Genomic DNA, 25,151 nt, shown 5'->3' on the forward strand with positions numbered 1-25,151 from the left:
TAATTAGATTGCGAAGTGAAATCAACTTGCGCTTCCGTCCAAAACGGTTCGGTAAATAAGTCAAGTTTGTTTTATATTTTACTAAAATACTTTATCAATCTATGTATAATAAATAATTATGATTTGTTTTACTACTTCAATTTTGACAACAACATAGGTAACCACGACTAATTTGTTTTTGATAACACGGTGTTAAAATTTAAATAGTTTATTTTTTCAGGGGCCAGAGAGTTATTAAAACTTACTACTTTCTTTATTTCATTTCTTCATTGCATTTAAAATGGATCACAAGAAAAAACACCCAAGGCAAGAGTCCAATATTTGTTCCAAAACATTGTTTCTGTAATATTTGATCAATGATATTCGTAGCATTGATTTTTGTTTGCAGATACACATTACCACTTTTAAAAAAAGGCCTAAAAAAAGAACTCGTAGAAGAAGATCTCTACGAAGTTCTTCCAGACTTTAGGTCTGATGTTCTAGGAAAACAAGTCGTAAACGAATGGAAAAAACAAAAACATCGAAAAAATATTGCTATGTTTGTTTTGTTTTGGAATCTTTTTGGAAAGTATTACGCTTTAATGGGTTGCACGGAAATTATTGCTGTCACTTTAAGGTAACTTAAGTACGACTATCGGTATTAAGTTAGCATATTTTTGTAGCATAGTCCGACCCATCATTATGGCAAATTGGGTTTCTTTTTTTATTCCTGGTCAAACGGAACTGTCGACGACAGATCTTTACTTATACAGTTTTCTGTTAATCCTACTTAATTTTATAGAAGTGATTTACCGACAAAATTACTATTTACTGGCTCAGCTTTTGTCTATTAAACTTCGAACAGCAATGTGCTGTCTAATATACAGAAAATCTATAACACTCCCACTGACAGAAATTGAACATGCTCCTTTTGGAAAAATAGAGAATTTGCTCACAAGAGACGTCAACTCATTTGAATTGGGTTTTTATCAATTTAACGATTCTTGGGTTGGTTGTATTATCATTTCTATTACTTGCTACAACATGTATTGGAGGATAGGGTTACCTACAATAATCGTGACTCTTGTTTTTGCAATATTTTTTCCATGCCTAAGTAAAAAATTTACATTGCTGAGCTCACTAAACTAGAAACAAATTTTAGTTTATGCAGGAATTAGTATGGCCAAGTTAAAAATTGCAACCTCGGAGAAAACGGACGAAAGAATCAATATTGTTCAGAAAATTTTGTTAAATATAAGAACGTCAAAAATGTATGGCTGGGAAAAATATTTGGAAGATGCTATAATTAAAGCCAGGAGGTATACGTTTGTGGTTATACTTTTTTGCGTGTTTAAATTTAAATCTCGGCATTTTTATAGGAAGGAAATGAATATTCTGCTTAAAATGGTTATGGGATTATTTGCTGTTATAGTAATAGGAGTTGTGACTCATAATTTCACTTTCTATCTTATTTTAATGACGTGCTTTTGGCTGGGGACTACTGTTAATGCGGAGTCAATATATTTCCTAAACAGTTCTTTTCAGAGCATGTATTTTACATTTACCACTGCCATACCATACTCGTCATTTTATGCAGCTCAAGCGTTTGCAGCCATTAAGAGATTCCAAGAAACTGTTCAAAATTTGGATGCAGCCACGACAAAAACACAATTTGAGAAAAAATCTAAAGAGCCAAAAATCCAACTAAAGAATCTATCCCTCACTGCAAATGGCAAAGAAATTTTTAAAAACGTTAATATTGAAGTCGATGAAGGATTAACATTGCTTATAGGATCTGTTTCAAGCGGAAAGAGTTTGTTTTTACTGACGCTTCTACGAGAGTTTGCTTTTGTTAACGACAAAGTGGAAATAAAAGGGAGAGTTTCATACGCTCCCCAAGAACCGTGGTTGTTTCCCTCGACAATCAAAAACAACATTCTTTTTGGAACAGAATTTAACGCAAAGCGTTACCAAAAAGTGATCGATGTGTGCGCTTTGCAATACGATTTTGATTTCTTAGATAACGGGGATGAGACCATCATATCAGACCATGGAATTAATTTAAGCAAAGGTCAGCAATGCAGAATCAATTTAGCTAGAGCTCTTTATAAGGAAAGTGAGATTTATTTGCTTGACGATTGCTTATCAAATTTGGATCCGATAGTGGCTGATTTCATCTTTAACACATGCATTAGACATTTTTTGAAAAACAAACTCGTGATTTTTGTTACTAATGATTCTAACTTGACGCAATATGCTGAGAATGTTTTAAAAATAAAAGACGGGAGTGTAAAATTAGTGAAAAACACATCAGACGTGAAAGAACGAATTTCTTTTGACTGCTACACTGATTATAGTTCAAAAGTTGGCAATGAAAATCTACATGAGACGGAAGTCAGTGTTAAAACCAAACTTTTGGACAAAGGAAGAAAGAATGTCTATGGAGAAGTTAAGAAAAGTGGGTCTGTTTCGGTGGACAATTATCAATATTACGCGATGTTCGGAGGTGGCAAAATAATTTGTGCATCAATTATATTTGTCGTTATGTTTGGACAAATATCAATCACCTACAAGGATATCTTAGTAAGTCAATGGTAAATCACGAAGTTTAGGATCTACAAACTGTCTAATCAAAATTGTACAGGGCCAATTTAGAGCAAAGAATTTCTTCTTACGACATGAAAAACAACACGAATTTTACAACAGAAATTAAGGACCTCGAAAAAAGTAGAAGCTTCATTTTATATGTTTTTACAGCAATAATTATATCTATGGGGGTGGCGATTCTTGGCCGAGCTTTTATTATTTTTACTTTTTCTAAAAACATGTCTTTGAACCTACATAAAAAAATGTTAAATTCGGTGATCAACGCAACGATGGAATTTTACGACAATAACTTTATTGGGACCATTGTGAACAGATTCTCTAAGGATTTGCTTAACATTGATGAATGCATTCCATTCACATTACACCATTTAATTGTCGTAAGTAAAAAAAATAGTATGCAGCTTGTGAATTATGTAATTATTTTCAGATTGTGTTTGAAGTTGCTGGAGTTGTATTTTTGATTTGTTTTGGTAATCCCATGTTTTTGATTCCTACGGTGATTCTATTTATTTGTTTAATTGTTTTACGGAAAATGTATTTGAGAACAGGACGTGCACTGAAAAGATTGGAAGCTTCTAGTGCGTAAATATAATTTTTTATGTCTTTTTTAAATATGTTTACAGCTAAGAGCCCAATAGTGGGACATTTGAATGCCGTTCTAAAAGGGCTTCCAACAATCAGGGCGTTTAAAGCAGATAAACTGCTTTCAGAGGAGTTTGATAACTATCAAAACGTCCACAATTCTGCTAGCTATTTGAATATAACGTGCATGGGAGCTTTTGTTTTTGCTGTAGATATGTTGGCTTCATTTTTCACTTGTCTGGTCATGGTAAAAATTGTTGTTTTTAATCGAGGTTTTTGATACTGCTTATCAGTACAAACCAACTACAATAAATTTCCGTAGATGCTGCGTCTGGAGACGTAGGTTTAACAATTTCGCAAACTTTCATGTTGAGTCGTATATTATATTATGGATTCCATAAATGGGCAGATTTAGAAACACAAATGACTTCAGTTGAACGATCTGTCGAATATATGCAAATTTTGCGAGAATCGAAAAGTGGACGAAGAATAAGTGACTGGCCAAAATCAGGAGAGATTAAATATGAAAACGTGACGCTCAGTTTCAAAAATCGTTTGTCTTCCGTGCTCAAAAATGTGACTTTTACTATTAATGCCGGGGAAAAAGTCGGCATTGTTGGACGAACAGGCAGTGGAAAGTCTTCTTTAATATCTGTCTTGTTCCGTTTGTACGATTTTGATGGGAAAATCTCCATAGACGGAGAAGATATCCAGACATTATCACTCGGATTTCTAAGAGCAAAAATTTCTGTAATTCCACAAGATCCGTTTATCTTGGATGCACCTCTAAGAGATAATATAGACCCAGAAAAACAATTCAGCGACGAAGAGATATTTAAAGCAATCGAGAGCGTCAAGTTAAGACATTTGTTTCCAAGTTTAGATTCTGAAATTATAAGTTCTGCCCTCACATTTAGTCAAAAACAACTTATTAATTTGGCGAAAGTTTTAATTCAGAAAAACAAGATTATCGTTTTTGACGAAATTACGGAGAATGATGATTCTGAGACTGAAAATCTCATCAGTGGCGTTATTGACGAATATTTTTCTTCATGCACTGTTATTAAAGTGACTCATAAAATGAAATTTATTATGAACTGTGACAAAGTAATTGTTTTAAATAATGGGGAAATTGTTGAGTTGGGTGATCCTCAGTTTTTGTTGCAGAAAAAGGGGTTGTTTCATAAGATGGTTGGAATATCGTGTAAAAATTCAGGTATTTAATAAGATTATACTGGTTTGATAAACAAAAATATATTATGTAAACATCACACGTCTATATAACTGATTGTTCTTTCATAATTAATTGGTTTTATTGTTATCCCGTGGCTAATTTATCTTAAAGGCAAGCATCTTAACCCGGCACCTCCACCATTTTTTGTATCTAAGATGAAAACCGTCAAAGCGTTGATTCTTGACTTCTTGACTCGTAGAAAACTTCTTATTTTACTTTGCAACGGCATTCCCAGAAGAGCATAGATTACTTCAATTTGAATAGCGCGCCGTTAATTCAGTCACGTTGTTCTGCGACATCATAAGCGCGGAAAAAAACACAACTCTTGAAAAAAATGTTTTTTATTTTAAAATACAGTGGTTGATACATAAATAAGTACAACTAATACACTCATCCATAATATGTAATTTGATTCAAAATAATTTTTAGGAATTAATATCATTCAAGTTCTAACTCACATAACAGCGTCATTATCACATTGTAACAATTACCAAAGAATATGTAACTTAACAAAGGTAATTAGGTCTCTACCTAATTAATCTAAAGTGGGTATATTGTCTATCATGACCTATTCAAAATATTGCTTAAACTCTAAATAAATACTATACAACTTGTCATGTACCAGTGAAATTTTACTCGCCACTTATTTACAGAATATAATAAGAATTACAAAAGATAAAAAAACGATCACCTTTTTTATATAAACTAGAGCCACTGGCGGGCATGTGATGACTAAAATTTCCATTTAAAAACACTTATCTTTTTGAAGCTTTTCTTTTGCCGGTCGACCTCTTAGCAGGTACTTTTTTGGTGACAATAGGATTGTTCAACCAGGGTAAATTAAACTCGCTAAAATGGATAATTAAATTAAATTCTATTAAAACTAAAATCTCACCTAGACAAAATTTTTGGTACTGGAGATCCAAAAGCAGACACCGGCAACTGATCTGAAACTTCGAGATACTTTATATCGTCCACGCTAGGCCACAATGAGTGCATTGGTTCAGTCTGTTCATCAGTCCTAGAACCTGAGCCCATTCGTTCTTGTCTTTGCTTTAATTTTTCTATCAACCTTTGTTCTCTTATTCTTTGAACATCCCATCTAAAAAAAAAGTAAGTGGTGTTTTTTGGGGTGACTTTTTACCTTTTTCTCCGCCGTTCGTCATTTTCTAAACGACTATGTCTCTTATTGTATACTTCATCATCTAGATTTTCTGTTCCTTCCATGGCGTAACAACTAGCGTAGACCTTAATCCGCCACCGCGGGACCTAGAAAATTCACTTTTAAAAAGACAGTTACCTAGGCTTGGTCCCTAACCTCTAAATTTTCATTTGACATATCGACTGTCACATCTGGCACATTGGCTAACCTCAAATTCGTTTTGTTGGCCTCAGTGACGTAATGATCGGAAGTCATCAAGATCTGGGAGTCTTTTATCACACCTACAAAATAAAAATTCATGAATGATTGCCAAGTTTTTGGACTGACTAACGTTTACGTCGTTTTTTAAATTTTCGAAAAGATCGTTTTTCGTCCAACACGGAGTCGTTATTAGAAACAGCCGACGAGTTACTTAGCCTCTTCCTACGTATGCTCATCCTAAGATTTTTCATAGGATCAAATTCACCACCTGAATTGTCAACTGTGAATTCTAGTCTGTTTTTACACTCCCTATCACTGTCAACTTTAATTTTGTCACTAATATTGTACTCAATCTGAGGATCAAATTTAGTTTCTAAGGATGGATTTTCGGTTTGAGATTCGCCGTCACTTAAACTACGCTTGTCTTTCACAGTGTCACCATTTTCACAGTTCAATGTAAGGAGATCCAGACAGTTTTTGTTGTCTTCATCACAGGGACTTGAGTCTTGAGTCATATCTAGACCCTCATCGAGAAACGAGGTAGAATGGTTGCCGAAGAACTTCCTCGGCTGGAAAGGAGCACCCCGTTCCAGACAGTTTATGCGCTCTTTAAGCTAAAACAAAATTGAATAAATTCAGATGAAATCAATAAAAAACTTGTTACCATTTCATTTTCTTGTTGCAAAATCAGAATAGTTCTCTCTTTATTAAGAATTTCATCGCTTTGTTGTTGGATTAGATCCAGGTGAAGAATCAACCAATCTTTCAAAAACTTAACCTCACTTTCGGCGTCTTGACAGTTTGGTTCCGAGAGATCTATTTCACCATTTTCCGTGTTGGAAGTGTACATATGATCGTAGGAGAGATTCAAATCACTATTTTTTTCACTATCTTTCCGTTTTTCTAAACAATTTGCAGAAGCAAGCGATAATTTTCCTTTGGTTTCATCTGGGAAATGCTCGGACATCTTCGTGTCAAATCGGTTTATGTTTTGATCATTGTTGCAATTATTTATTGGCATCATACGAACGGCAAATTACCAAAAAACGAATCATGTCGAAAACGGTGTCATAATTTCGGTGGAAAAAAATGCGATGCAACTCAACACCCAGAACTGTTGGCCCAACATCGAAATTTTGAGGTTAGAACATGTCCGAGGTCCTCCACAATTTGCGGCGCAGTGGCACGAATTTCCCTCTAGTGCAAATTTCAACCCAAATAACAACTTTCAAAATTCACGAATCTTTATAATGAAATGTTGGTAAACAAAGACACGCAACAATGATGAGTTTACTGCTTTTATTATTTTGTTTGTTGATGTGATGAGACTGTCGCGCTCGACTTTGTTATTTCCGGTTTCATGGCGGCAAATTCAAATATACTTGTCACAGTCGTACTACACGTGCGATTTAATTTTACCAAATCAATTTTATTGAAATCCTTGTACTAATCCCTCAGATTAAAGATAAAAGGTATTGGAACACAATGCGTATTTAGTATTTTCGTAGAGGTGACTGTTCTATTAATACGCACTCCCACAAGTTCAAAACGGCAAAAGTTCGAAATTCCAAAATAATCGTTAGAAGAAATGTTGCAAAATATTGATGTTTTTTGGGAAACCATCGTATCAGTAAAATTAACGTAGTTATGACCACATCTTTCGCCTTGATCTTCGGCATTCAAATCATAAGTAAGTTTGAGGTTAGCCGCACCGTTTCATGGGCTGCGTTCGTTCAACTTAATGTAAACTCATTGATTACCAATAATTTTTTATGTGTAAGCATGAGGCATTTTTAACACGTCACAGTATGGTCTGGTTGTTGGGTGCTTAAGCTTATGGTATTGAAGATTTGAAGACATGGACGGAGAAGGGCCACATTACTTCTAAAGTAAGTCCATATTCTATAATTAGTTGTTTTCTTAATTAACTGGAATTTTCCGTGCTTAAATTTCGAGGCTAGTTGTCGGAAGTTGAAAACACCACGAGGAGACTTTTATAATTAAATTACGCAATTTTCTTCGATTTTGCAAGAATGTTTCGTTGGATCGAACTGTCAATGCATAGAAATGTCACAATGTAGAGCGCATTTTCGTGAATTTTCAAATTTTTTAATTTTAGTAGATGTTTATGCAGCAAGGTATTAAAATTGGACTTTATTCATAAAAGAGACGAAACGATTCCGAGCCAAGGATACTCATTTACAATATTTTTAAATTGATAATATAGTTTTACAATGATGCGTAATCGTAATGGATAATATTTTACAACTTTTATTTTCACACCATGACTTGCACATATTTAATTCGTGAGTTTCTGTCATGGTATTTGTAAAAAAATAGTGAATTTTTATCTCAAAACCAGCTTGAATAATATCCGTTCAATTAAAAATACGTTAAACTGCACTTGTAAAATTGCTTGCATTCATTTATTTTTTATGCATAATTTAAAAATTGATATTCAATACTATAATGTGCAGTGACAGTAAAGACGATCTGAATCATCAATAAAACTTCCAGTTAAATAATATAATAAAATACATATTATGCAAATAAAGGATATGCGAATGGAGTTTGTTTACGCGTTTTGTTACGTCATCTTTCGCAAGCAAAAACTTACAAAAACTTTTTGTTTTTAACGAATTCTTGTTAAATACTTTCAGGGAGTTATCGGAACGTATAAAAGATCCAAAGTGAAATTAAAAACTGTATTGCCAAAATTGGTAATTGGATACAAATTGGTATGTTGCATTAGAAATAGAAAATTATTTTTTTCGAAAAGCGTTTAACTACTGTTTGATTTTTTATCTTATTATCTAAATTATTGCCCAAATCTTTCGTTGATTTAAAATAATTTGTAAGAGCTCCAGATTACATAAAACTGCACATGGGTTTTAAAAAATATTTTAAAAAGTACGCAAAATTGTGAAATTACACATTATAATAAAAAACAACTTATATCTCTACCTATTAGCCTAATCTTTTTTTATCTCATATTCTCAAACCTTGAATAAATCCGTACAAGAAGTTTATTACATAATTGCCCACATTGTTAAAAGTGCAACCATGTAAATCAATAGTTTAATTATTCTTTATTGGCTTTTTAAGCGTCCTCATTCCAAGTCCTGTTGTAGTTTTGAGTGGTCTATGTTCGAAAACACTTGAGAGATCAAAGCTGCTCTTTGCACTATCATCAGACTACGAGACAACGGCAATCCCAAATCTTTTAATCGGTATATTACTTTTAATCCACTCGTTTTGAGTGTAGGATGTAATTCCTTTATTTGCTAAGATAAAAGATGTTTGGATTATTTGTCTATACCCATGCAGTCAGTACTGTCGGGTTTTTTAAGTATGAATATTTGTGAAACTTTCTAAAAAGTCTTTTTTTGCAGTTCAAATTTCCTTCAACGGGATCATTACGAAAAGTAATAGCACCAGAAAATGGCAGCAGGACAGCCACATTTCGGTGTTTGGGACTATGTAGTCCTAGTCATAGTCCTCTTGATCTCTTCAGCCATCGGTGTGTACTACAGGTTTACCGGTGGGAAACAAAAAACAATGCGAGTAAGTACATTTTCTTTGCCGTCAATGATAATAATCATTTTGTATATTTAAGGAGTACTTGTTGGCTGACAAAAACATGTCGATAGTTCCTGTAGCGTTCTCTCTCATGGCTTCATTCATGTCCGCTATTACTCTACTGGGTGTTTCAAGCGAGAACTATACGTTTGGTTTCCAGTTTGTTGTCATTAATATATCATATGGAATATTCACGCCTGTTGCTGCCTATTTATACTTGCCAGTGTTCTTCAAGCTCCAAGCTACAAGTGCTTACGAGGTGCTACATTTTAGTGATTTCTTGTATTCAACAATTTGGTTTTAGTATTTGGAACGCCGCTTTGGTAAATCCTCCAGACTTGCCGCGTCTTTGGCGTACAGTTTACAAATGACGTTGTATATGGGGGTTGTTCTGTACGCCCCAGCTCTAGCCTTAGAAGCCTTAACAGGGATAAGCAAAGTGGCGGCAATATTATCCGTCGGTATGTTAGAAAATTTTAAAAGAAGATCATCTAAGCGTTTTTCTAGGCCTTGTTTGTACCTTTTACTCAACGATCGGTGGAATGAAGGCCGTTCTTATTACCGATGTCTTTCAATCAATACTAATGTTTGCGGCTGTCTTCAGCGTTATTATCTACGCTGTGATTGACAAAGGAAGTTTTGCAGAGATTTGGAGGATAGCTGAACGAGGCAACCGCACTGAACTTCTTAAGTACTACTATAAAAAACCCACAAGACTCATTTTTACACGATTGTTACAGTTTCAATCCAGATCCTACAGATAGACATACGTGGTTCTCACTGATTATCGGGGGAGGAATCACATTCTTATCGTTGTATGCCGTGAATCAAACTCAAGTACAAAGATATTTGACCATTAAGGATTTAAAAGGGGCCCAGAGAGCGTTGTGGCTAAATTGGCCTATTTTGACCGCACTGAGTCTAAGCACGTCGTTTGCAGGTTTATCTATTTATTCCAAGTATTCTGATTGTGACCCAGTCAAAGCCAAAGTTATCAATAGTGCTGATCAGGTAAAGAAGTAAACTATCAGGCTTCAACTTGATTGATTTTTTTTAGTTAATGCCACTGTATGTTGTGGATACAATGGGGAACATTCCTGGCCTTTCTGGGCTTTTCGTAGCTGGAATTTTTAGCGCTTCTTTGTCCACAGTTTCAGCGTCTCTTAATAGTTTAGCAGCAGTCACGATCGAGGATTATTACAAGGTTGATCTTCCTCTTGTTCTTGCAGTTTGTTAAAATTCAATTTCAAACCCGTAGCCTCTATACAAAGCGATTTTCAAGAAATCGTTGACGGAAAAAAAGATCGCTGTCCAGTCAAAACTCATAGCTTTACTATTCGGATTTATTTGTCTGGCGGTAGCCTTCTTGGCACAGTTTTTAGGCGGAGTCCTGCAAGCCGCACTGACGATATTCGGCGTTGTCGGAGGACCTCTTCTAGCACTTTTTTCACTAGGAATGTTTACAACGACGGCGAACGAAAAGGTAATCACGTTTCTGAGAAGTACTTTTATCAACTAAAGTTTTAGGGATCGTTATTTGGATTGATTTGTGGGATCTCTTTCTCTTTGTGGATGGCTTTTGGGGGTCCGAAACCCCCTTTACCGGCACTGCCGGTCAGTACTGATGGCTGTGAGATTGGTTTTTCTAACGTCACCATTACACCACCACCAATTTTTGTTGGGGCTGCGACTGGAGACACGTAAGACACTTCTTCGACGTTAACAAAAACTGAATGTTTTTTCCAGGGAATACTTTTGGTTGTATAAAGTCTCATATTTATACAACGGTGTATTTGGATTATTGATAACGTATATTGTTGGCTATGTTGTTAGCTTAATTATCTACCTGGCTAAAGGTCGACCTGCTCAAAATTTAGATCCAAATTTGTTTATACCACCGTTGGCGCGAAGATTGGAGAGGTCATTAGATATTCCGCTTAACACAAAGCAGTTGTCGGATTCTCAAGAAGATTTGGGTACTAAATATGTGACGAGGAAATATTAGTGTGATGGTTTAGTCAGGGAAAAGAACTTTTATTGTACTTATTTATTACGTAACGAAGTCTTCCATTATGTATAGCGCAGTTGTAAAGTTTCGAATTGTTTTTTGGATATACATTATGTAAGTATCAGTTTAGGTGAATACATATTTCATATAACGAAATGTTTTTCATTAAATATTTTGAGAATTCCCCGTTTCTATGTTTAGAGAGATTAAATCTAACAAGAAAATGATTCCTTTCCTTGAGTTATATTGTGATTAAGATCGATATTTTTGTGATAAAAAATGGCGCGTTTACCATTTTTGGTATTTACCAAAATTGATCTTTCTCTCAGAATAAGAAATTTACTAAATTTTTAAATATTGCATTGAAATTTTATATTATGTAATGTTTTGTTGATGCATTTTATAACATTATGTAAAAAAAATGTATAATAATAACTCGATGATTCAATAGATTGATTGTGAATATTTTTTGGGTGAGTTCTCAGGATTCCACTAAACCAATAATTGAATTTATTATTTTCTGCGAATCTTTATCTGTTTTTTTTCGCTGGAATTTTAAATTCCTAAGTGTAGTTTGCAAATATTTAAATTGCACAATTTATGTTGCTACAAAGTCCTCAAATGGATTGTAAATTTGGAGTGCTAATTGCTTGTGGAATGTTGCAAGGAAATGTACGGTCAAGACGGTTTTTGTTTACTTTTCAAAAACCCAATGTCAGATTTTACAACATAATAAAATAATTGTTTAATCTGATTAACAAAGTTAGAAAATGTGTCAATTCTGTATTTTCGAATAAAAGAAAAAAGCGTTTGAATTTCTTTCGGTTTAATTTGAAATCCGGCGCTCTTTTCCCCAGTTTTGCCAACCCCCACTTGTCAATCTCCTCCACGTGCGGTGTAAATTGCTTTTGCGTCTTTGTAAAAAATCAACATTAAAATTCGCGTCGTGGTTCGCATCTATTAGTAAAAGAACTGCTTTGAACTTTACATTTGTACGTCGAATTGGTCCCGTGATCTCTTCATAGTGTTTTTGCGTCTTAACATGTCCCAGACAGTGAACTTTGTTCCGTTATGGCTGTCAAAACGTTGAACCATGTTGTGTGAAGAAATAAAAACAATAATAATTCCCTGCTTGCTAATTGCGTAATCGTTGCTCTTACGAAATGAAGAAGTAAAGTAGTGACTCGTGCTTTTCTACTTGAATCCAGCGCAAAGCCACCAGGTGTGTTCAAGTGCGTCGTTCTCAGAATGTGAAAATGCCTGCACCCAAACAGAGAAAAATCGCCCTCATGGGCTACCGCTCCGTCGGGAAATCATCGCTCAGTATGCAATTCGTGGAAGGCAAGTTCTTGGAGTCGTATGATCCTACAATTGAAAACACGTGGAAAAAATCTCTTCGGATCAATTCCACCGAATATGAGCTCATTCTCGTGGACACAACAGGCCAAGATGAGTTCTCAATGTTTCCTTCTCAGTACAGCCTCGACGTGCACGGCTACGTGCTAGTCTACAGCATCGAAAACGCCAAATCGTTTGAAGTAGTTTCAGCCCTGTACAACAAACTGGTTGACATCACCGGGAAAACGTACTTCCCCTCGGTGCTGGTGGGTAACAAATCAGACATGTACAACTGTCGCGAGGTTTCCGCAGAAGAAGGCCGGAAATTGGCAGAGAAATGGAAGGCGACGTTCTTAGAGACCTCAGCTAAACATAATATTTCGGTTTCTCAAGTTTTCCAGACGCTGTTGAATGATATCGAACGCGCCGACAGCAACGAGAAACCCAATTGCTGCATCAATTGACTGCGTTTGAGTGGCATAGTTTTGTATCTATTTTTTTATGACTGTCTAATTTGCGTTGTGGTGCACAAGAGTGTGATTCTGTCATGCATTAACCTTTTTTTCTTTTCTAGGAATAAGTGAGATATTCTCCCTCAACTAGTTAACTTCTCATAGATTTAAACGTGTTGTCTTGATTCAAACTGTACAAATGTTGGATATATTTTCATAACGGGACGCCACTGAGGGGGAATTGTAGGTTTTTAAGTGTTAGCTCTGTTTGTATTTATTTCTAAAATAAGTAAATGAATTTTTTACAACTGTAAGGGCACCGTGAAGAAACAATGTGCAATACGGAACCCTTAGCTGACTTCAAACGTTTATGTTCAGAATGATTGTTGGAATGTCTGTATTTTTTTTAGTCGGATTACAGACACTACCCACACTCATTCTGTATAAAAATGCCTTTTTGTAGTATACTTTCCAACTGTTACTGTGGTGTACACTTAATTGTTTGTATTAATGTATGATATACAGATATAAATAAATTGGATACTTTATTTTATGACTTTTTTTATTTTAGGTCAGTAGGTCACGGCACGCCACTGGTCGCCGGAATGTAACAATTTTCGGGGGTTTTTCCTTGAAAAAGCTCACACAATGTATTTTAATACGTAACTAACATGCAATGTTAGAACGAAATTAACTTTCTAAAAAAATAAAACTTCAATTGTGGACTTCCTGTTATTCGGTTTTTCCCAACTCTTATTTTTCACGGTGTTCATATGTGGTTGGTGCGGTAATCAAATCATTGATAACACAGGTCAAATGCTGTGTGTTTTTCCAAAAGATAACAAGTAAAGAAAACAATTAAATATTACCCAAACAGTAAAAGTTATTTAGGTAACAAGAATGGTAGCAGCATTTTTCAGAGCGAGGATGTGTCAGAAAAAATAATTTATTTTGAGTTTTCATTTCGCGTTTTCAGTTTTCATCTTAAAATGGTTACCTAAAATTAAAATATGTTTTATCTCTGTTTCCTAGAAATAAATCGAGCATAATTTGATAAGAGTAAATCTTACATAATAAAGTCAACCATAAAAAAAGGATAAATTGAATTTAAATTTTTATCAGTTACAAACTGTGGATTCCTGCTAAGAGAAAGTGTGTTTTTAAGTTTATCACACAGATGGAACCCAGGTTGTCAATTAAAATTCCAATAAAATTTTCCAGAAATTCTGATCAAAATACTTTTGGACGTAAATGCAATTTTACGATTGTTGTCAACTAATTTCACAATAATCTCCGTTTACTTAACTATAAATTTAGCACATTGAAACAGAAACATGTCGCAAATATCCCCTAAATGTTATTTAAAATTCCTAGAAATTTTATATCCATTACTTAATTTTAGAATTTGGAATTTGGTTTTGTGGTTTTGGCTTTTAATTTTTCAAGTCTTGTACTTCTAGTATTTTGAAAAAAGATTCTTTAAAATATTGTTTTTAGAACAACAGTGTACACAAATCAATAAAAAAATTACAAAAAAAATTGTTCAAATTTCAAAACAGCGGAAACAGGCTAGCCAACCTTTCACTACTTTTGATTGCAATCCCCTACAATGTAAACAAACGCGTTTTCGAGAATGATTCCATTTCTAGAATTTACACGAAGGATGTTTTCTATTTTTTCATTTCCTGTCCATGAATCTTTCGAGAATGTTCCACAATGAATATTTTGCAAACTTAATTAAAAACAAAAATCCAGAACTCTAAAATGAGGTTAAAAATTCCATCGGCAAAAGGCAAATACCAATAAATCATTGATTTTACCTTAAATATCTGAATTCAAATTAAATTAAATCCAAATATGAAACCAGCATTTTGTTTTTTCTTGGCTAATTTACGTGAAACCGATTTAAAGTGATTATAAAAGAGAAGACACGTTTTTTTTCCACTTTTGTTCCACTGAAAAAGCTTATAGTAACATTGGATCCTGATTTCAAATTATTAGACCATTTTTTACGTTCTAATCATTTTCATCTGTACATTCACCCCAAAACCCACGTCTTTCTTTTAAAAATGGTCAATTTCGCCTTATTTGTACTTTCGATAGAAAACAACTTTAAAACCAAACCGATTTCTTCGAATTGTAAAGTCCTGTAACATCCCCTTTCATTTTACAACACCTTTTATTCATTTTTCCTAAATTATTCCAGAAAAATCAATAAACACGTTCTATATTTTAATATTCGCGCTCGTTTTACCGGAAACGAGTCGCCTTCTATCCTTGTTTAACAACGCTTTGGAAGCTTCGAAAACCCACTAGATTCTTCTCGAATAGTCTAGAATCCGGGAGGCTATATAAGGATCCGAACAAACACGAAGCATTCAGAATTGAAAAGCTAAGCGAACAGAGAGGAGCTAAAAGCTTAAAGCCCAAAAGTTCAGTGAAGTTATAATTTTCCAAGTGATTTTCAAGTGTTTAGTGAGTTTGTGCATTAAAACATAAAAGGTAAGTCATAATTTTTCATTTTAAAGCCGAAATTAAATGACAATTTTGTCAAAAGAAAAGCCGGTATTGATTTTATTTGTAAATGGAATCGATGCGCTTTTTTACGGACATTTTCCAACTTTTGCATCACGAACTTGGATAATTTCGGTGATTTTTTTCGATTTTGACCACCATTTTGTTGGTTAAAGTTTCCTCGTGCCGGCTCCATTTTCTTTATGCGAATTACTCATTTTCTCACAGTTAGTCAACATTTTATTGCAATCCACTTTGTGACTCATTGGGTCGACATTCTCTGAAGGTCATATTTTTTCCAGATGCCTGAAGAAAACCAAAATGGAGAAGTCGAGACCTTCGCCTTCCAGGCGGAAATCGCCCAGTTGATGAGCTTGATCATCAATACCTTCTATTCCAACAAAGAAATTTTCCTTCGTGAATTGATTTCCAACTCTTCAGATGCTCTCGACAAGATCCGATATGAATCTCTCACCAACCCATCCCGATTGGATTCCGGCAAAGATTTGTACATCAAGATCATCCCCAACAAGAACGATGGCACTCTCACCATTATTGATACTGGTATTGGTATGACCAAAGCCGATTTAGTTAATAATTTGGGTACCATTGCCAAATCTGGAACCAAAGCTTTCATGGAGGCTCTCCAAGCCGGCGCTGACATCAGCATGATTGGTCAATTCGGTGTAGGCTTCTACTCAGCTTACTTGGTGGCTGATAAGGTCACGGTAGTCTCTAAGAACAACGATGATGAACAGTACATTTGGGAATCGTCGGCTGGAGGTAGCTTCACGGTGAGATTAGACCAGGGAGAACCTTTGGGTAGAGGTACCAAGATCGTCCTTCACATCAAAGAAGACCAAACTGAATTCTTGGAAGAACACAAGATCAAGGAAATCGTTAAGAAGCACTCACAGTTCATTGGCTATCCCATCAAGTTGATGGTAGAAAAAGAACGCGAGAAGGAACTCAGCGACGATGAAGCCGAAGAAGAAAAGAAAGAAGAAGAAGCTGAGGGTGAAGACAAAGAAAAACCAAAGATTGAAGATGTGGGTGAGGATGAAGATGAAGATACCAAAAAAGATGAAAAGAAAAAGAAGAAGACCATCAAAGAAAAGTACACTGAAGATGAAGAACTTAACAAGACCAAACCAATCTGGACCAGAAATGCTGATGACATCAGCCAAGAAGAGTATGGGGAGTTCTACAAATCTTTGACTAACGACTGGGAAGACCATTTGGCCGTCAAACACTTCAGTGTTGAAGGTCAGTTGGAATTCAGAGCTCTCTTGTTTGTTCCCCGTCGTGTACCATTCGACCTCTTTGAAAACAAGAAGCGTAAGAACAACATCAAACTCTATGTGCGCAGAGTATTCATCATGGACAATTGCGAAGAACTTATCCCTGAGTACTTAAACTTCATTAAAGGTGTCGTCGACTCTGAAGATCTCCCCTTGAATATTTCTCGTGAAATGCTCCAACAGAACAAGATTCTCAAAGTCATTCGCAAGAATTTGGTTAAGAAATGCATGGAACTTTTTGAAGAGTTGTCTGAAGACAAGGATGGCTACAAGAAATTCTATGAACAATTCTCGAAGAACTTGAAATTAGGTATCCATGAAGACTCCCAGAATAGATCAAAACTTTCCGAATTGTTGCGTTACCACACTTCCGCCAGTGGAGATGAAGCTTGCTCTTTGAAAGACTACGTCAGCCGCATGAAGGCAAACCAGAAACACATCTACTACATCACTGGTGAAAGCAAAGAACAAGTGGCCAACTCTTCATTCGTTGAGCGCGTGAAGAAGCGTGGGTTCGAAGTTGTCTACATGACTGAGCCCATTGATGAATACGTAGTCCAACAAATGAAAGAATACGATGGAAAAACTCTAGTCTCTGTCACAAAGGAAGGTTTGGAACTCCCTGAAGACGAAGAAGAAAAGAAGAAGCGTGAAGAAGACAAAGCTAAATTCGAAGGTCTTTGCAAAGTCATGAAAAGCATCCTTGACAACAAAGTAGAAAAAGTCGTCGTATCGAATCGTTTAGTCGAATCACCTTGCTGTATTGTCACCTCGCAATATGGCTGGACCGCCAACATGGAACGTATCATGAAGGCCCAAGCTCTCCGCGACACATCCACCATGGGCTACATGGCAGCAAAGAAACATCTAGAAATCAACCCAGACCATTCTATCGTCGAGAACTTGAGACAGAAGGCTGAAGCTGACAAGAACGACAAAGCCGTCAAAGACTTGGTTATTCTTCTGTTCGAGACTGCCTTGTTGAGCTCTGGGTTCACTTTGGACGAGCCCCAAGTTCACGCTTCTAGAATCTATAGGATGATCAAATTAGGTCTTGGAATTGATGAAGAAGAAGCAATGATCACTGAAGATGCCCAGGGAGGTGATGCACCGGTTGCTGATGCCGCAGAGTCTGAAGATGCTTCCAGGATGGAGGAAGTTGACTAAATCTTGTCTGTGTTAGGACATGTGTTTTAGTATGTTCTAATGTCATTCCTAGTGTTTTCTAATTTTTTCTAATTATTTTTCTATGCAAATACAAGTATTATGTTCTAGGCCTTTTTGCCTGAAATGTTACGTGTTCAAGTATTGAATTTGTTTTTCAATAAATTTACCAACTTTAATCCTCTTTTTTTTATTCCTAATTAAACACAATAATTAACACCTTAACATTCACGATAATAAAAATAAGCCAAAAAACAAAAAAGAAATTGAAAATTCCAATCTCCACTGGACTTATAATGCATTCACGATCTTTTTAGACCAGAGTAGGCCATGTTTTTTTTTCTTTTTGTTGGCTACAATGACTGACATAGGTAGTTTTTTCACTGTCACATCTGACATGTGTCTTTCATGCATGCAAGTTTGCCACTTTTCTGATACCGAAAAAATCGTGTGTTTCCTTTTAATCGTGAAAGTAACAGTTTAAAGGCATTATCTTCAAAATATTGCAATAAAATGCCTAAAGTGCTTTCGTTTTCGAACAAAAAATGCGGCGTGCAACCGTTTCCAATGTTCTGGACACCAAAGATGAAAAGTTTTGGCTGATAAGCGGCAACAATTAGAATTTTATGCCGAGAAAACAACACTTTTCAAAATTATTAAGTCTATGAGTTACAAACACAGAGAAGTGAACGATCACAAGACTTTATGTAAACAAAAACAATTCAAATTCTAAATTGCTGCACTTTTTAGTTAACGAAATTCGCCAAAGTTTGCTTTTAGTGTGAGATTCCATAACATAAAACCCTGGCTCAAATGCTAATTCGATCAAATAAACTTTTTTAAGGTTTTATGACTAGAATCAAGACCTGGCAGAAGTGCTTCTTGAGAATGGTAAACTTCTTGCCAATGGAATGTACTAGCAGCAGTAATGTCTTCCATTATGATTAATATTGCATTTGTTGAAAAATAATTTCAAAATTTTAGATAAAAATTTAATAAAATTATCAAGTTCTGAATGTTCGGTTCAAACTGGCAACAGAGGAAAGGTTTCAGACACAATTCATAACCAAAAAAAGGTGACAACTCCAATCGACAGAACAAATGTCAATCATTTTCAGGAAACTTTGGCTCACAAAGGTTGACTACCAACCAAGTTACTAGATTTCCATGGCTTGCCGCGGTCTAAAAAGATCGTGAATGCATTATACAAACTCACAAGTTTAGTAGAATTCGATAAAAAGACACGCCCGCGGTGACAGCTGTCAAATCAGTCAAATGCTTAACCTCAAATAATTTCTCTTGTTTTTAAAATGGGAACCGATCAAATGGACGATAAAGGAAAAATGCAAAAGCCGGCCCCCTCAGGTACATTTATGCCTTGACTATTTTCAGATCTTTTTCACACTCTTACATTCTAATTTTCTAGATGATCCTGAGCGAGTATTTCGAATCTACAACGTGATATCGTACTTTATCGTTCTGGTAGTGATAGGAATTCCCATTTGGTGGTACACTACGAGAGTTTATAGAGCTTCTTTGCCCCTAGATCGGATGTTTGATGTCACACTAGCAAATAAAACCGACAAACAGTTTGGTATCCTCCTAAGTCTTGAATACGACGTATTAATCACAATTGTTAATCCCGAACCCCAAAACTTGGAGGTGGAACTTGAGGGCCAAGACTTGGAAGCTAATTTGGAGCCGTTTTTGGAAAAGGTGGCCCCCATCGCCGATTTTGTGGTGAAATCTCAGTGGCTGTATTTAGTTGAATTGGGGGCTATTCCCCGCAAAATCGTCGACCATTACGTCTTGTCTGAAGACCAACTTCCCCATGTTATTACTCCATTGGAGAAAAAACTGTGGTCCCATTTATCTCCGCGCCCATGTTTAAATCTAGTCTTGTATATTTCCCACTGCGATGTTCCCTTATACATCCACAACAGCAAAAACGAGCGAACTGCCAACGCCTTTCTCAGTCCTCGATGGGGTGGAATTTTCATCATGAACCCAGATAAAGAATCATGTGAAAAGGGAAATTTCCAACCCGACATCAACGTGATAGCGTCAACATTCACAACGCAATTAGCAAAAATGCTGAAAATGGAAGACACCAAACCGGAGGATTTACTAGAACTGCAGAAACGCAAAGCTGAAGATATGGTCGATTCAACGCGACGAACACTGAAATCTCTCGCGCAGTTGTTGTCGGAGATCAACAGTATTGTAATCAGTGATGATGTTGCTTTGAAGATCAATATTGCAGTTGATAACGCTGATTTAGCAGAGAAGTTGTTGGCTGAAGGTGATGTTGAAGACGCGCTGACGTTCGCAAAAGTCGCGTTTCAAAACTCCGAGGCGGCATTCAGTGATCCATCGTTATTAGCACTGCTGTACTTCCCCGACGACCAAAAGTATGAATTCGAGGTGTTAATTGCTTGATTAGTATTAATTGTTAATTTCCAGGTATGCTGTTTACATTCCTTTATTTTTGCCTGTGATGATTCCAGTGTTGATGTCTTTAATAACGCTGCGAAAATGGTTCAAGGAGAAGAAGCTAAAGACCGAGTAGTGTTGTAAATAAAGAAATTTTACACAAAAGTATTTATTTTATTTATATACAGTTATTACAATGAAAGTCAAAAATTGTTCACATCTGTACACGGTGCGAACTAAACATATGCCCCGACGAAACACTATAAAAATATATTTAGGTGAAGAATAAATTATTGACTTCTACTCTATGTAAGTAATAAAAATTAACTAACTTAACATTTACCACCTACAATGGGATCTTCGAAATGTGACTATGTGATTCGTTAATTGGCATTTTCGGTTTGACAACCACTCCGTATTGTACAACAAAATGAAACCAGTCACATCAAAACTAAAATTAGTCGATTTTCACCGCTGAATAGATTTTTCTCACGAAAGCGTATGCCGCGAAAAACCCGATTGTTCCAGTAAGTAACCAAAACGTTAACACCATAAGTCCAGTGTATCCAAAATACAACAAGGTCGGAATAAATTCGGTTATTTCTAGTTTAGTCACGAAGTAGAATAAGGAGTAGCCTAGAATGTACAAAGCGGAGCCTCCAGAGACTATGAAGCTCCTCCACCACCAGTGGTAGTCCTAAAAAATAAATTAATAAAAAATCGTTCGTATTTCTAAGGTACTATGATAGATATTTGTGTAAGGAACAAGGACGTTACCTCTCCACAGAGCTGGAAGTAGACCATCACTATCGAAATCTGCGAGCACGAAATCACCAATATTATAAACACCAAAAACAAGAATCCAAACAAATAGTAGAACTGATTCTCCCATATCGCTGTGAATATGAAAAAAAGTTCGATGAAAACGGCCCCGAAAGGCAGAATCCCCGCCATCAGAGTGCTAAAACACAATAATTAGTTTAGTTTTAACAATAGAGGCCTCTATTACCATAGCATAGGATTCATGTACCAGTGCTGATCAGGAACTTGTCGTGGAATCTGATTCGTCCTTACCGGATGTTGATAGGGCTGCTTCCTGTACCCAAAATAATATCCCAAATACACGAGAGGTAATGAAATGAAAACCCACATTAACAACAACGAGATCATTGTGGAGAATGGAACGGCCCCACTACTAGCTTTTCCCCAAATAAAGAAGTTTAAAAAGAAAGAACTACATGCTATAATAGCAGGATATAACGTAGCTGTCAAAAAAGCGGCCCTTTTCCATTCACGGCCCTTCATTGTTTTATAAAGGCGTGCAGAAAAGTAACCGGCTACTAATCCCATGAACATGTAGAGGAATATAGCGGCGGTGGTTAGAGCTCCTCTGGAAGCAGGTGACAACATCCCCAACATGGCGAAAACTAAAAAAAATACAACGATTATAATGGAATTAATAGAGCACGTTTTGAGCGTACATAAAGTGATTAGCGCCATCAGGAAAATTTGGATCCCTGACCCCACAACCGCGGCAAACAACCGAGAATTTTTCGGGGGTCTGAAAACATCTCCGTGGACTAGTTTCCAGCCCGTTTCTTCGATTGTCTCATCAAAGCTTTCATCGGCGTTGTATTTGGCGATGTCGCGTCGCAGCGTTCGCACCATGATCATGGTTAAAATTCCAGATAAAAAGAAGATTACGACGATAGAATTGATGATAGAAAACCAGTGGATTTGGACGTCGCTCATGGCCAAGTAAGTGTCCCATCGTGACGCCCAACTGATTTTCGACAACTCCCATTCAACTTCATAGGTGAAGAATAATTTAGTGCCCGTTGCGGGATCAACAAGTTGTGGTCGAGCTTTATTCGGGAACGTGCACGTCTTGTCGATGAATTTTAAATCGTCCATGTGGACCGATTTGGCCTCCACGTGAAAACCGACCACACGGTAAACGTCCCTGGAATAATGAGTAGTGAAATGGGGACAAGAATGAATAAAACATACGGCGTTGGGTTGTGGTACAGCAGTGTCAGCTTCAAGTGATTGTTAATGTAATTCCTATCTCCTACTGTGTTTCCTAATTTATATCCGTGCTCGTATTGAATTTCGTTCGTTTCTGGGTTTAGGACTGGAGTTGCTGCTGGAAGATTGTCAACCAACCTGCAACCAAAAATTAGCGAAAATGTCTGAGACAGTCTGAGTACTCTTACAAATGCACAAAGTACTCGTGCTGAATCCTATCTACGACAATCTGCGACTCCCCAACGCTCCAATTAATGGGGTCTTTGGGCGAGTTACACAACAGCGTACACGGCGTGTTCTTCGCCATTTTTACGTCATAAGGGGTGTTCACAATGCGGTCGCCCCTCAAAACTTCCCCCAAATTCTCGGACTTGTAATGTATCGACTTGAGACCACCCTTTGGTAAACAAAACGGCAAAGAATAATACTCGTACGGTAGCTGTGTGTGTATACTCGTCATTTTCACAGCCTTTACTTCAATCGTGTCTCCTGCTTTAAAATCAGCCGGGGCCATTCCCGGTACGTAAAACGACCAACAATTGGAAATGCATACTGTTATTATAACAATTATACAGTACTAGAAAAATTGAGGTTAGGTTTGAACGTGCAAGTTATGGAGAAATAATACCTTTTGATACATTGTGAAGTGATTGAGCTACAGTGGAGCTGCTGAAGTGGAAAACACGTGTCCGATTAAGTCGCTAGAATAACAAAATAATCATTTTAAAGCAATTTTACACGGAAATGTCGCCGCAGGAACACCAACAGTTTTGACAGGTGAAACGTCATTAACGTCATTAAGATGAAGATGCCTGTCAGGTGGGAAGAGGTTAGAAAATGTCGAGAATATTTTTGATTTCAGAAAATTATCTCTTTTTCCATTTATAACTAAGTCAGTATTAGCCACAAACGTTTTAATTCATTTTTTTTTACATAAGAAACCAATTCACGCAACATTGCAACTCCTTAATTAAACAAAAAAAAATTAAGTCTTATTTTAATTCAAATTAAATCTACTACAACGTAGGTGTCCTCCTGTACCAAAATCTGGCCCGAAAGTCGTCCGAGCATGTCAAAAACGCTGCTTGCGTTGGAGAATGAGCGATTAGTCTAACCGCGCCATTGTGCCCCAGTGACATTAACTGCTTCCTTGAGGCATTTCGGGAATTCCATGCACACAACGACGTCGTCGCCTCATCGGGGAACAAAACGTAATCTTCTGTATGATTGAAGACAGCTTGGGCTTCATACTCTTGTTTCCCCGTCGTGCCGGCGCCTGTATAAGCGATTAAGCAACGGCTAGTTGTCAATTCCCACAGTTTACAAATAGAGTTTTTGCCTGAAGACAACAAGTATTTGCCGTTTTTGGAAAAGGCAACTGAACAAACTTCAAGACCGTCATGTGCTTTCTGGAATGTATTAATACAGCGATTGGAGACGGCGTCCCATAGTTTTATGTTGCCGTCTTTGCTACATGTTGCAAAGACTCGGGCATCTTGAGACCATTTGAGACATGTAACACTTTGGGTGTGTTGATGAGATGGAAAGGCACAAACGTAACATTGTAGGGTGTTGACGTCATAGAGGCGGACCACTGGATGTTGTGTGGCCACGATCATGTGGTCGCCGCCGGGGTGAAATGACATGGCTTTGATTGGTTCAGCTTCCTAGAAAAAACTCTGAGATTCATTCATTCATTTTTGACTAAGACATACAGTTATTGTCTTGAACGCCTTCTTCACGCTGGCTTTGGAAATGTCAAACATCTTAATTGTGTTATCTTTAGACCCAGAAACTAACACAGGCTCCTTGGGGTGAAACTCTAAACATGTCACCTCCTCCATGTGGTCATACAAAGTCCTAATAACTGGATGTCCCTGTTGCTCACCTCTTGACGGGTCCATTTCATCTGGGGCCGACTTCGCCAACATTCTATCAACATCCAAGATCTTAATACTAGCATCAACACTTCCTGTCGCGATCAACTGTCCGTCGCTAGAAAAGCACCCAGCCCTGCAATTTCCTTTATGCGACGTAACATAAGCTGTCTCGTACAGCGCTGGTTCGGGGGCCGGTATATTAGACTCAGTCTCAAACTCCAGATCAAGACCAGGACCAATGTTATTGTTCCCAATACCAGGATTTTGGGGACGCTCTTTGCGATCGGGTTCATGTTCCAACCCTGCCAGAACTATATGAAACAGACGATCACTGGGGGCACACGGAGGATCTGCTTGGACCGCCGCTGTAAGATTTGTACCTATATTTTGGTGGCCGTCGTAAAACAATTGACTAGAAAGATACAAAAGTGAGGTTATAAAAGATTTTTGTTGCTTTTTTACCTGATAATGAGCCGGTAGAGAAATTCACGGCTCTTGATGAGGTTACTTGTGTCCACATCTTCTTCTTTTAGGCCGGAATTCGTCATTTTGCTCGTGAATTCTGAAATTTAAACTTGGTTTGTCAACAAAATATTTGGGGGAGGAAATGTTGGTGTCACTAGTTTTATGTTGGTAGCACATTTGAGATATGGCGCATTTTTAAATCATTGAAAGTGGGGCTACACTAC

The 25,151-nt window shown here is 36.7% G+C and overlaps 7 protein-coding genes and 1 pseudogene across 10 annotated transcripts; 5 read left to right on the plus strand and 3 right to left on the minus strand.

The window, feature by feature from the left end:
* Positions 1-273: 273 nt before the first annotated feature.
* On the plus strand, positions 274-4,647 carry LOC148174793 (putative multidrug resistance-associated protein lethal(2)03659). The gene is made up of 10 exons (XM_088036918.1): positions 274-342; positions 389-616; positions 663-1,093; positions 1,142-1,298; positions 1,359-2,573; positions 2,624-2,963; positions 3,014-3,164; positions 3,210-3,440; positions 3,491-4,384; positions 4,514-4,647. The coding sequence occupies exons 1-10, from the start codon at positions 281-283 to the stop codon at positions 4,645-4,647; spliced, it is 3,843 nt and encodes a 1,280-aa protein (XP_087893044.1). The 5' UTR covers positions 274-280.
* An 80-nt stretch (positions 4,648-4,727) lies between these two features.
* On the minus strand, positions 4,728-7,043 carry LOC148174794 (uncharacterized). 2 transcript variants are annotated; one of them, XM_088036001.1, is made up of 6 exons: positions 6,430-7,043; positions 5,902-6,379; positions 5,721-5,845; positions 5,547-5,671; positions 5,298-5,504; positions 4,728-5,251 (listed from the first exon to the last, which is right to left on the minus strand). In XM_088036001.1, the coding sequence occupies exons 1-6, from the start codon at positions 6,787-6,789 to the stop codon at positions 5,158-5,160; spliced, it is 1,389 nt and encodes a 462-aa protein (XP_087892127.1). In that variant the 5' UTR covers positions 6,790-7,043; the 3' UTR covers positions 4,728-5,157. The 2 variants fall into 2 exon arrangements, with proteins under 2 accessions (XP_087892127.1, XP_087892126.1); XM_088036000.1 differs by having other exon boundaries at positions 5,896-6,379.
* Positions 7,044-7,564: 521 nt separating this feature from the next.
* Positions 7,565-11,508, plus strand: LOC148174795 (putative sodium-dependent multivitamin transporter). Of its 3 annotated transcripts, none has more exons than XM_088035996.1 (10): positions 7,565-7,654; positions 9,158-9,329; positions 9,382-9,603; positions 9,649-9,805; positions 9,852-10,035; positions 10,085-10,355; positions 10,402-10,548; positions 10,603-10,827; positions 10,872-11,044; positions 11,091-11,508. In XM_088035996.1, exons 2-10 carry the CDS (start codon positions 9,207-9,209, stop codon positions 11,347-11,349), a joined length of 1,761 nt encoding a protein of 586 aa, XP_087892122.1. In that variant the 5' UTR covers positions 7,565-7,654; positions 9,158-9,206; the 3' UTR covers positions 11,350-11,508. The 3 variants fall into 3 exon arrangements, with proteins under 3 accessions (XP_087892122.1, XP_087892125.1, XP_087892123.1); XM_088035999.1 differs by lacking the exon at positions 7,565-7,654 and adding an exon at positions 8,307-8,503; XM_088035997.1 differs by lacking the exon at positions 7,565-7,654 and adding an exon at positions 8,896-8,995.
* A 693-nt stretch (positions 11,509-12,201) lies between these two features.
* LOC148174796 (GTP-binding protein Rheb homolog pseudogene) lies at positions 12,202-13,695 on the plus strand (annotated as a pseudogene).
* A 1,801-nt stretch (positions 13,696-15,496) lies between these two features.
* Hsp83 (Heat shock protein 83) lies at positions 15,497-18,300 on the plus strand. The gene is made up of 2 exons (XM_088037851.1): positions 15,497-15,644; positions 15,959-18,300. The coding sequence occupies exon 2, from the start codon at positions 15,959-15,961 to the stop codon at positions 18,122-18,124; it is 2,166 nt and encodes a 721-aa protein (XP_087893977.1). The 5' UTR covers positions 15,497-15,644; the 3' UTR covers positions 18,125-18,300.
* Positions 18,301-19,349: 1,049 nt separating this feature from the next.
* PIG-S (phosphatidylinositol glycan anchor biosynthesis class S) lies at positions 19,350-20,719 on the plus strand. Its single transcript, XM_088037860.1, has 3 exons — positions 19,350-19,486; positions 19,548-20,532; positions 20,585-20,719. The coding sequence occupies exons 1-3, from the start codon at positions 19,432-19,434 to the stop codon at positions 20,688-20,690; spliced, it is 1,146 nt and encodes a 381-aa protein (XP_087893986.1). The 5' UTR covers positions 19,350-19,431; the 3' UTR covers positions 20,691-20,719.
* TM9SF4 (transmembrane 9 superfamily protein member 4) lies at positions 20,708-23,399 on the minus strand. Its single transcript, XM_088037852.1, has 7 exons — positions 23,211-23,399; positions 22,771-23,159; positions 22,565-22,720; positions 22,036-22,517; positions 21,564-21,981; positions 21,332-21,515; positions 20,708-21,251 (listed from the first exon to the last, which is right to left on the minus strand). Exons 1-7 carry the CDS (start codon positions 23,220-23,222, stop codon positions 21,012-21,014), a joined length of 1,881 nt encoding a protein of 626 aa, XP_087893978.1. The 5' UTR covers positions 23,223-23,399; the 3' UTR covers positions 20,708-21,011.
* Positions 23,400-23,479: 80 nt separating this feature from the next.
* On the minus strand, positions 23,480-25,099 carry CstF50 (cleavage stimulation factor subunit 1 Cst50). The gene is made up of 3 exons (XM_088037859.1): positions 24,925-25,099; positions 24,298-24,874; positions 23,480-24,249 (listed from the first exon to the last, which is right to left on the minus strand). The coding sequence occupies exons 1-3, from the start codon at positions 25,008-25,010 to the stop codon at positions 23,599-23,601; spliced, it is 1,314 nt and encodes a 437-aa protein (XP_087893985.1). The 5' UTR covers positions 25,011-25,099; the 3' UTR covers positions 23,480-23,598.
* Between the last annotated feature and the right edge of the window lie 52 nt (positions 25,100-25,151).

Source organism: Gnatocerus cornutus, chromosome 5, assembly GCF_029298725.1.
Source record: "Gnatocerus cornutus isolate USDA-ARS CGAHR chromosome 5, icGnaCorn1.1, whole genome shotgun sequence".
NCBI lineage: Eukaryota > Metazoa > Arthropoda > Insecta > Coleoptera > Tenebrionidae > Gnatocerus > Gnatocerus cornutus.

What these genes read in the sequence shown, in the direction of transcription:
- LOC148174793 (XM_088036918.1), top strand. Translation starts at nt 281, where the DNA reads ATGGATCACAAGAAAAAACACCCAAGGCAAGAGTCCAATATTTGTTCC. An exon ending in GATATCTTAGTAAGTCAATG is followed by an intron (nt 2,574 to 2,623) that starts GTAAATCACGAA and finishes AAAATTGTACAG; the next exon opens with GGCCAATTTAGAGCAAAGAA. An exon ending in AATTGTTGTTTTTAATCGAG is followed by an intron (nt 3,441 to 3,490) that starts GTTTTTGATACT and finishes AAATTTCCGTAG; the next exon opens with ATGCTGCGTCTGGAGACGTA.
- LOC148174794 (XM_088036000.1), bottom strand. Translation starts at nt 6,789, where the DNA reads ATGATGCCAATAAATAATTGCAACAATGATCAAAACATAAACCGATTT. An exon ending in TGTCAAATGAAAATTTAGAG is followed by an intron (nt 5,672 to 5,720) that starts GTTAGGGACCAA and finishes TGAATTTTCTAG; the next exon opens with GTCCCGCGGTGGCGGATTAA. An exon ending in GACGAACGGCGGAGAAAAAG is followed by an intron (nt 5,505 to 5,546) that starts GTAAAAAGTCAC and finishes CTTTTTTTTTAG; the next exon opens with ATGGGATGTTCAAAGAATAA.
- LOC148174795 (XM_088035996.1), top strand. Translation starts at nt 9,207, where the DNA reads ATGGCAGCAGGACAGCCACATTTCGGTGTTTGGGACTATGTAGTCCTA. An exon ending in AAGCTACAAGTGCTTACGAG is followed by an intron (nt 9,604 to 9,648) that starts GTGCTACATTTT and finishes ATTTGGTTTTAG; the next exon opens with TATTTGGAACGCCGCTTTGG. An exon ending in CGATCGAGGATTATTACAAG is followed by an intron (nt 10,549 to 10,602) that starts GTTGATCTTCCT and finishes TCAAACCCGTAG; the next exon opens with CCTCTATACAAAGCGATTTT.
- Hsp83 (XM_088037851.1), top strand. Translation starts at nt 15,959, where the DNA reads ATGCCTGAAGAAAACCAAAATGGAGAAGTCGAGACCTTCGCCTTCCAG.
- PIG-S (XM_088037860.1), top strand. Translation starts at nt 19,432, where the DNA reads ATGGGAACCGATCAAATGGACGATAAAGGAAAAATGCAAAAGCCGGCC. An exon ending in GCAAAAGCCGGCCCCCTCAG is followed by an intron (nt 19,487 to 19,547) that starts GTACATTTATGC and finishes CTAATTTTCTAG; the next exon opens with ATGATCCTGAGCGAGTATTT. An exon ending in TACTTCCCCGACGACCAAAA is followed by an intron (nt 20,533 to 20,584) that starts GTATGAATTCGA and finishes GTTAATTTCCAG; the next exon opens with GTATGCTGTTTACATTCCTT.
- TM9SF4 (XM_088037852.1), bottom strand. An exon ending in CACGAGTACTTTGTGCATTT is followed by an intron (nt 22,721 to 22,770) that starts GTAAGAGTACTC and finishes TTTTGGTTGCAG; the next exon opens with GTTGGTTGACAATCTTCCAG. An exon ending in TACATGAATCCTATGCTATG is followed by an intron (nt 21,516 to 21,563) that starts GTAATAGAGGCC and finishes ATTGTGTTTTAG; the next exon opens with CACTCTGATGGCGGGGATTC.
- CstF50 (XM_088037859.1), bottom strand. Translation starts at nt 25,010, where the DNA reads ATGACGAATTCCGGCCTAAAAGAAGAAGATGTGGACACAAGTAACCTC. An exon ending in CTCTACCGGCTCATTATCAG is followed by an intron (nt 24,875 to 24,924) that starts GTAAAAAAGCAA and finishes GTATCTTTCTAG; the next exon opens with TCAATTGTTTTACGACGGCC. An exon ending in AGGCGTTCAAGACAATAACT is followed by an intron (nt 24,250 to 24,297) that starts GTATGTCTTAGT and finishes AGTTTTTTCTAG; the next exon opens with GAAGCTGAACCAATCAAAGC.